Here is a 9,808-nt window from a genome sequence, read left to right as displayed (position 1 = left end):
TATCACTGCTTAAGTTTAAATGTCGACGTCACATGAGGTAATTTAACCTTCTGAAAAATAAAAACAATTATTTTGTATTATCTCTTTATTACGAATGATCAAAGAGCGTGCTTCATAATGTGGAATGTTCGATTAGCAGAAAAACAATATATTTTAAACTTGATTAGAAATTCAGGGCTCTTGTGCATCTCATTGGAAAAGACCACATGATATAATATTGTTATTAATGTATTTAAGACTGCTATTTACTATAAATTACAAATATATATGTATGTATACCTTACGATTGCTTGTCCAACAGAATAATTTCCTTTTAGAGAAAGTGAGTAATTTCAAAATTTTATTAATGTTTAATATTATACCTAATATTAAAATACTTAAATGTTGCTATTTATTTACGTCAGCGCAACTCACCTTCCAGACATGAAATCATCACCATGACTGAGATACTTTAATTAAAATGTTTTTCGATTTTCTTTCTGGTTCTATTAAGGAATTAACTTTGAAAGTGTATTTAATGGCAAACCTGCCTTCACGAATTAATTCAAACAAATACTATATTTCATTGATATTTTTAAAAAGGTTTAATACACTATGAGCATTTTGTCATTTACTGCACGAGATATAAATAAATAAATATATAAATAAATAAATACGATCTTAATTTGAAAAATGCACAACAGATATTAAGTATTTCAATAGAAACAAATACGTGATTTAAACTGGAGACATGGAAAATATATTTTAAGTGAAAAATTGCTCACTCGTTGAACCTAAGTGGTATAAATATAGCATCAACCTTCAGGACTTCGAAAATATATTTAAAAATTCTATGAAATACTATAACATATCGTATTGCAATGAGAAAGCAAAAACAGAAAATTAACATGCTTAAAAAAACAAAAGTTGATCCCTGAAAGGTATAAGTTACACAGAAATACGAGTATATTAATGAAACAACGGGATTCAATACCCTAAAGTTTACAACACTTTAACCGCTCCTGCATCCGAAACAGTAACTTTAAATGGAACTTATAAAGTCTCGTTGTGGCTTGGATCGGATTTTGGGATCACCTCAATATGTTTTGATCCCATGAGCTGGATGAGCTGCCGAGAGCTGAAAGTGACGAATATTGTCTTGGAACCAGGCTGCTGAGGAACGAGTTTTTCGTTATGAGTTATACTTTCTCCTGGTTTGATATCCCTGTAATGGTACAAAATTACGTTATGAAAACACATAATATAACCATGCATGTGTAAACTTTGTAATGTTTTAAACGTAGTTAAACAGGTAACATTATTCAGATTCGATGTTAATCTACAAACTTAATTATCACTAGTCTCTGAACTACAGTTGTTGGACTTAAGAAGATCTTAATAGATTATAAACAAAGTTAAAATTACTATATGAGAAACAACTGTTAAGTTCATAAGTATTTCTTAGTCTTTTAACCGTTTTTTTTATCAACGTCTCACACATTGTAGCTGAATCTGTTTATTTTACATTTGAGATAGCCTTAAATTAAACTTATAAAATAAAGACGAATCATATTTGTTTGTTTGTAAATGTGGATAGGTTTAAAACATTGTGTGTAAAATTAAATTCAATCAAATGTTGACACGAGAGGGCAACATGTTCCTCACCTGAACTTGGAATGGTACGGTCCTGCAATTCCCGGTCCTTCAATATTGAAGACACAATCTTCCAGAGTACGTTTCAGTGGGTTTTGAAAAGTGATAACTAATTCAAATGGTCTTCCAACCTCTGGAGTTCCGTGGACCTAAGTTAAATAATAATAACAGTACATTTCATTATCGAGGATTTATCATGGATTCTAGATATGGAACATAATGTAGTGTCTACCGTTATAATTTCAACAATAATAACTTTATTTGACCTTACCTCAAGACTCAACTTCGGTTTGTCCAGTACAAAATCGTCCTCACCAGACCAGGATTGCTGCGTTTCCATCACTGTGGCCAAAGCGTAGATTTTTATCATGGCGTAATCCACCAGTTTGTCGAGATATTCGCTTGAGGTCAATTTAATCGAAAGAAGTTCCTCTGTAAATAACACATATTTAATATAACTTTCTATGTAGAACGAATCTCTATAATCCCTACGGACAATTATTACAATTTTCCCTAAACCTATTTCTCAATGTATACCGAACGTTAAATTAATTGTACACATTTATGCTTCACTTTTTCCATGTAACAAAACGAGATCACAAATTAATTCTATGTAATTCATTGTTTTTAATAATAAATATTGTGAATACATATCTGTAGTTACATCATCGTTTTTCATTACTTATATAAAGAGAGAAAATTCCTGAACATTACTTTTGGGAAATATCAAATTTGTTCTAATATACATATATATATATTTAAAGATAAATTTGATATTTAACGTTTTATTAGATTTGTACGTTTCCATACTGAACTAAGTAATTACAGTATTATCAGAACTCTATTTACTTCGTCAACACCCACACCTGTCCTGTTTATTAATTACCTCACATATATTAATTAGACTATTTATAAGCAGCTCTTTCTAATCAGTACAAATCATACGGATACAAGAAAGGTGAAACTAGGTAACATAAGTGTACCTTGCTTAGGTTGAAGGATAAATTTATCACTCTTCCGTTTCAACATTTTAGCTGTAATTCCAGTGTAGTAAACGCTGCTGGCTGACAATATGGCTGATACTGTTCTACTTATACTGAGAGAGAGAGGTTTACAGAAACACTACAGTTTATGTTCAGGTAATATTAAATGTCCGAAGTAGAAATAAAATGAAATTTAAAATACAATAAATCCAAAATATGAACTGCCTACCGTTCTCAGAACCGTTCAATTCTCTTCTTTTCTCGTACTCTTCTAACATCTTTCTTAAAAGGTCTCGTAGGTAGCTGTTATAATCATCCACGTCACTGACATTATAACTGGAGACTGTGTTGTTGGACACGTCGGACAATGGAAGTCTCCCAAAACTGTACATCTTCCGAGTTAAGATTTCTCAACACAAGCCAAATAGTTTTCTCACTGCGATATGCTTTAGTAATTAATGTCAACTTCGTATGTAACAAAAACTAGCTGTTGATATTAGCTTGAAATCTCCTTAAATCAAACGTTGAAGCAAAGATAAATTATAACTTCTGAAGAACTTTATAATCAGAGTATAATAACTTTCGTGATATCTTAGAGCAAGTAAGCTAGTGATCTTCTTTATATAGATAAATGAGTGAACAGTTTTGGAAATACCAGTTTCCCAGTACACCATGTGATGGTAAGAATCAATTACGAGAGAAATATGTTAGCCTATTAATTGGAAATTGGTTTCTCGGTAAGAGGGAGTCTGTGTTGGCCAATCGGTGACTTTATCTCATTTAATTACGTGTACACATTCTACAAAGTAGGTGTGTGTATGTTTCTTAAACTGGACATTCCATTCCGCGAGGAAAACAACAATATGACGTTCAGTGCCAGGGTTTCTAATTGGGCAACGTTATAGAAGACGTCACATTCCAGACCATCTGTTTTCTGTGAATTTGTTACTTTTATTTCACACGTTATCATAATCTACGTACTTTGAGAAGCAGGGCCTTATGAAGCAAACAACATTTTCAGCTACAAGAATAGTGGTTATACAAGCGTTAAATAATCAGAGTAATTTTCATTATGAATTGATATGACATAACTTGTTTTCATAGCTTTTATATATAAGTGATTTGAATAATTTTTGCGAATGTCACGAGTTTAAATAGTTTTTCTTTTTTAGACTGTTCTTTATAAGCAATTTGCTTGTGTGCACGTATAGACACAAGTTTATTTTCATCTCTCTATCTGATACAGAGCAAAAAAAAGTGTAGGAAACCATTCTACGTTTTGTGCCAGAAAAGTACGAGTTAATAGTGACGTCACCTAGATTGATGACGTCTTGATTGTCAAAGTCAAACGTATGCAAGCTTTGTTTAGGCATAATATATGTAGCGAATTAATTGAAATTAGCAGATTTGTGGTTTGGTATTTTTAAACCATAGTGTTTTTATTAATGGTATTTTCATACGATAACGCTTTATTAGAATAGTGTGACGTGTTACTAAATAATGTCATATCAATGAAAACTTTGAAAATTAAACGCTACAACTCTGAGTAATAATTCTGTACAAACGTTGTTTGCTGTAATTCCTGTTGTGTAGTTGAACTATGATTGTCTAATATGTTTGCTATTTAATGGTCCACTAGTAGCTCAGCAACAATTTGGTGGTCTTATAACACTAAAGCTATTGTTTCGATACCAGCAAAGCAAACATAGCTCATTGTGTAGCTTTGTGTTCCAAATCAAACAGATAATTAACTGATCCATCCAGGCGAATGCGGCTCTACGATTTTTTTTTAATTTCGATTGTAACATTTTATGTAAAACAATAAGTGAAAACACATTTAATTTTTAAGTATATCTTTAATATACGTTTGTTTTCAGAATGTTCTTCTTAATTACTTTCCAAGACTACACTATATTGAGGCAAAAGTGTAACTAAAAGTGAAATATCGATAACTGTTATAATTGTATTAATTATGTTTTTATTTGTTTGCGTGAAGGCCAATTTAATGTAACTCCCGGAGTATTCACCTACTAAGGGGGAAAAAAGAGCGCATGCGCGTTTAAATTTCTTGGGAAAAGGGTGTTTTTAGTTGTTCAAGCTCGTGCATAAATTGCTGTAGAAATCTGCAAAAAATTATGAGTTTTTTTTGTTAAATTTCGGGCAAAATTATTCCAGGGTTATCTGCACCAGTCGTCACAAATTTTGAAGTGATCAGAGAGCTAGTCAACATTTTCCATCGTCAATATTTTGGTTACTTGTGTTTACCCACGACTGGTGGATTTGACTGTCATATTTTATGACTGTCAGTGCGAGAATGTTTGGTGAAGGAATTCGATCTTCTCACTCGCAAATTTCGAGTCGAGCGCCCTAATCGTCAGGTTGTGATTGCTATTATATTGAAGTTATCGTTTGTGAATTTCGTATAAAGATCTGTTTTAAAATTTTGGGTCTTAGACTTAAGCTAGTAATTATATATATAAGTGATGAAAAGGTAGTTCAAGTTACATCAGTACATTGTTCTGTTTTTTTTAACAGCAAGCTTTCCGTAGGACATAATTTGTTTCTCTTGTTGCTGTGTGTATCTTTAATCCCAATACAACAAAGACATCCTGGTTTCACTAGGCCATTTTTATAATAGTTTTCATCATTCTATTTTATGTGCAATTGTATATTTCTTTTTAATAATCGAGCGTGTATGTTATTTACATCGTTATTTTGCATGAATAAAGATAGAAAACGCTTTCATAAATCATATTTTTAAGCATCTTTTTTAGCTCTGTATATTTATTATACATATTTGTTTATTACTTGAATGATGAAACTAAGATATTCTAACATGCTTACAAGTTTCAAAAGTTAAGCGCGTGATGGGCTGAAGTTCATTCCAGTTGCTCAAAGTTTCTAATAACTTTCAGGTGATTACGCTCTGTTTTCAGAAGTGATGCTGAAAGTTGCGTCTCTTCCTGTTTACAAAACAGCCCAAAGTCTCTTCCTGCAGCTCTATAATTGACCAATTAGTGACTACAGTAAGAACTACGTAATAAATCAAGCTTTCGCTGCACTGACAAATAAGCTAAGATACAGCATTGGGCTTCAGAATGTGATAATCCAACATTTTGTCACTCTAACAATATTCGGTCTGCACAATACGTGCCCGTATGTAGTGTTGAGACAAAATTAGTGCAGAATTTGTAATCAAGGTGAATACTTCCGTTATACATTTCATAGCACGAAACAAATAGTATTTATATTTCTTCAGCATAATTTTAAACGTAATATATTATTTATGAATAGAATATTAACGTTAACATCAGTTGATGGTACTGTTGTGTATCAAAGTAAAAGTAAAATAGTTGATTAGAACATGAAGTTTCTGAAAGATAAAACAATACATAGTTTGTGGATTCATAAAACGAGAAGAGATATAGGAAGAAGTATTAAAATTACAGACAAAACTGAATATGTTCAGCACATATCAGACTTAATTATTTTATAACACATGATGTTTGATTGGGGTATATATAAATATGAGGTAAGCAGTATATAACTAAGGCTTCATTATATATTTGAAATCTTTATTTTCAAAGTGTGAAAGAGTAACTTTCAACCGATATAGAAATAATTATTTACCATAAGACATTAATTTTAGGCATGTTATCATAATTATTACTAGTGTCCTATGACAGGTATATCTAATTGTCAAAATACTTTGATATAACAGTATTATAAAAGCTTACAAAAGCCGTTCATACCATAACAGTTGTTATAATAAACAGGAACATACCTCAATCTCTCACATTAAAACAATAGGAACACATAATAATAACTTTTGCAACAATTGGCAACAGATCCTTGAAAACACCTCCTTAAAACTCATGAATATCACTAAAACATTCTGTCAAAACTCTGTTGATATTCTAGATATAGACATTTCCCATTATTATTATCTATACAATGCTACGGAGGAAGTAAAAGAAAAACTGAAAAAATTTCACCAATAAAACTAATACATTACTTCACTAAAAGAATAACAAATAAACAGCTTTCTATCAACAACACCAATACAAAAATCGCTTCTAACAGCATTCCTTCTTATCATAAAGAAACTACCACGACATTGAATAGTCTAGTAAAAAGCACAAAACTTCCTTTTTCTCCAATCGAACAAACTAAAAAACCGTTAAAAAACACTCTATACTCTTATACGAATAAGTCTTTTGAAACTAACAAATATGTTGAAAATAACAGAAACCACAAAAAACTTGCAAAGAACAACGAACAAGCAACTTTGTTAATCTCTCAAACATAACTCTCTCTGAAGCAAAACTCAGTCTCCTTAGTAAAGATCTTAACTAAAGTCCTAATAACATTAGTCAAACGAAAGAAATGCTTTAAACAATCTTAAATCGAATAGCAATGTCACAGGAAAACCAGCAGAAAATGGTGGAGCCATTGTTACCCTTAACAACAATGAGTAGTGTAATGTACATATATATTATACTTTTTTGCCTACAGTTATTGTTTAGTTTATATTCAGCAATATATTGTTTTCTTATGCACGAACAGTGATATGGGTTCAGTGGCTCAGCGATAAGTCTGGAGGCTTGTAACACTAAATTTTTGGTTCGATACTCGTGCCTGGTAGAGATAGCTTTGTGCCTTAACAGCATTAACTACATACAAATAATCTCGTACTCCAGTAGCTTTGTGATAAGTCTCAAATTTATGACGTGAGAATCGGGTTTTCTATAACCATGTTCTGCAAAGCTCAGATAGCCCATTCTATAGTTTTGTGATTAACAACAACCAAACCAATACATCAGAGCATTTTGAATTTACATTTGTCTTATGAAGATATGCAAGTATAATGATAAATTTTATCCTTATCTTAAGTATCACTTGCAAATAAAACATCTATTTTTTTTCTCATATCCTTCGACGAAATAATTGTATCCTTCGTACTTATATCTTTCTTTTTTAAATAATATATTAGGTTTTCATCTTTAAAATTTGAAAACAAGGCCAAGTGACAAGACTACTTCATTTCATAAAAGCTTTTAAAATATTTAATATCAAAGTTTCTGTGTATTATTGATCCATAACATACAAACGCAAGCGAGTGGTCCGCGATTAAAGCTTCGAAACTCACGCGTGTTGTGACGGTGAAACGTTTTATTTTATTCTAACTACAATGTAATGTGGTAACCTCGCACTCGCAAAGCTACATGAGGGCCAGCCCTCTCCAATTTAACAGTGCAAGACTAGAGGGAAGGCAGCTTGTCGTCCCCGCCCACCGCCAACTCTTGGGTTACTCTTTTACCAATGATTGAACATCACATTATAACACCCCTGCGGTTGAAAGGGTGAGCATGTTTGGTATAAGGGGGATTCTAACTCGGAACCCGCAAGTTGCGTGTCCAGCGCCCTGACCAACTGACCATGCCAGACCCACTCTCATGCTGACGTCAGCAAAGCAGATCCATATTCAACGAGTATGTAATCTTTTTGAAATTCATGGTTCTTCTATCGGTATACTTCCACTAATAGAATGTAAAAGCATCACTTCCGAAATAATGGGGACATAAAGCTTATTATAAAGTCAACTTCTTTCGATTTAGTGGTTTCCGAAAGTACAAATAAAAAAACATTTTTCAGTGAAAGACATGAGTTGCTAAAGAGTGGGACCTCTTATACTGGATATGGAAAAACATACCCATAGATTACAAAGTACATAATAGTGTTACACTTCAAAGTAGAAGTAGACGATAGCATTCATATTTAAAATTTGAAAAGTAACACGTAAAAGATATTGATAATTCAGAGGTATTTTTCATCATGAGGCCACTACATTTTAAATACATTTAAAAAAATATTTACTTATTTGGAGTGAAAATCCACACAATATAAGATTTATATCAACAATTTGTTTCTACACTACGATGCTTCGTGTAATATTCATACTTTAAAGTTCAACGTCTGTCAGTACAAGAAAAGAGATGGCAGCAGCCTGAAAATATTACGTAAACATTTTGCAGAGTTTATATTATCGTGAATTTTATTTAAGTTATGATTGTATGTACGTGTGTGTGTGTATAACTGCAGTAACATTAGTAAGCATAAAGAAAAAATATAATTGTGTATTCTCTTTCATATTTGTATTTAATTTTTTGTGGCGTGAACTATGCTAACAACAATGAATTAATTATCTGGAGACTCATAAGTTTCGTAATTATGAGAGAAAAGAGATATGCAAGCTGTATTGTTTGTTTGTTTTTGAAATCTCGCGCTAAACTACACGAGGGCTATCTGCGCTAGCCGTCCCTGGTTTAGCAGTGTAAGACTAGAGGGAAGGCAACTAGTCATTACCACCCACTGCCAACAATTGGGCTACTCTTTTACCAACGAATAGTGGGATTGAACGTCGCATTATAACGCCCCCACGGCTGAAAGGGCAAGCATGTTTAGTGCGACGGGGATTCGAACCCTCAGATTACGAGTCGAACGCATTAACCCACCTGGCCATGCCGGGCCTGCAAGTTGTAAGTATCACAACAGGGTGTTTATATGGTATATCCATTTAAATTGTCCTCTATCATGAAGGAACTGTTATGAATCTCTGTCCATTTTTGAAAGTCTTTCACATCTAGGGAGGAATCATATGTGCATCTTCCCCCATCGACGTAGTCATGTTATCCTGGAAAGATATCAGCCCAATCAGAATTAACATCGATTATTAGAATGTTTCAGAACCTAATAACTCTTGTAAAGAAACGCAAGACGAATCCACAGGTCGGTCTTGTAACAACAGAGAAAGACATGCCTGGTGAATGCTATTATACAAAGTTTAGCTGTTTCTTTTCCGTATGACCGTATATTACTGTGGAGAAAACTTTGTGCTGAGGATATGGTTTTTTGTCTTGGAGATTCTGCCCAAATTCGCAAAAGTCACAGTTATGACGGTAATTCTTCTTTTGATCTTTTGTATTTCTTGGTAGTTATAGGAGCATCTATTGCGACTTCTTGTTTGTTTTTAAATGTCGCGCAAAGGTACTCAAGGTCTATCTGCGCTAGCTGTCCTTACTTTAGCACTGTAACACTAGAGGGAAGACAGCTAGTCATCGTAACCCACCGCCAACTCTTGAGCTACTTCTTTACCAACGAATGGTGGTATTGATGGCCATTTGAACCCGCAA

General features: G+C 32.9%; 1 protein-coding gene across 1 annotated transcript; it reads right to left on the bottom strand.

Annotated features, from left to right (window-relative positions):
- Nucleotides 1-866: 866 nt before the first annotated feature.
- LOC143251249 (hemocyte protein-glutamine gamma-glutamyltransferase-like) lies at nt 867-2,726 on the bottom strand. Its single transcript, XM_076502696.1, has 4 exons — nt 2,616-2,726; nt 1,904-2,064; nt 1,645-1,781; nt 867-1,204 (listed from the first exon to the last, which is right to left on the bottom strand). The coding sequence occupies exons 1-4, from the start codon at nt 2,659-2,661 to the stop codon at nt 1,033-1,035; spliced, it is 516 nt and encodes a 171-aa protein (XP_076358811.1). The 5' UTR covers nt 2,662-2,726; the 3' UTR covers nt 867-1,032.
- Between the last annotated feature and the right edge of the window lie 7,082 nt (nt 2,727-9,808).

Source organism: Tachypleus tridentatus, chromosome 1 (genome assembly GCF_004210375.1).
Source record: "Tachypleus tridentatus isolate NWPU-2018 chromosome 1, ASM421037v1, whole genome shotgun sequence".
NCBI lineage: Eukaryota > Metazoa > Arthropoda > Merostomata > Xiphosura > Limulidae > Tachypleus > Tachypleus tridentatus.
The sequence above is the reverse complement of the archived record's forward strand: the minus strand, read 5'-3'. Positions and strand labels throughout refer to the sequence as shown.

Bases quoted from the DNA above. Each gene is read 5' to 3' on its own strand.
- LOC143251249 (XM_076502696.1), bottom strand. From the start codon at position 2,661: ATGTTGAAACGGAAGAGTGATAAATTTATCCTTCAACCTAAGCAAG. The intron at 2,065-2,615 runs GTACACTTATGT...TGTTATTTACAG, and splicing joins TATCCTTCAACCTAAGCAAG to AGGAACTTCTTTCGATTAAA. The intron at 1,782-1,903 runs GTAAGGTCAAAT...TATTTAACTTAG, and splicing joins AACCGAAGTTGAGTCTTGAG to GTCCACGGAACTCCAGAGGT.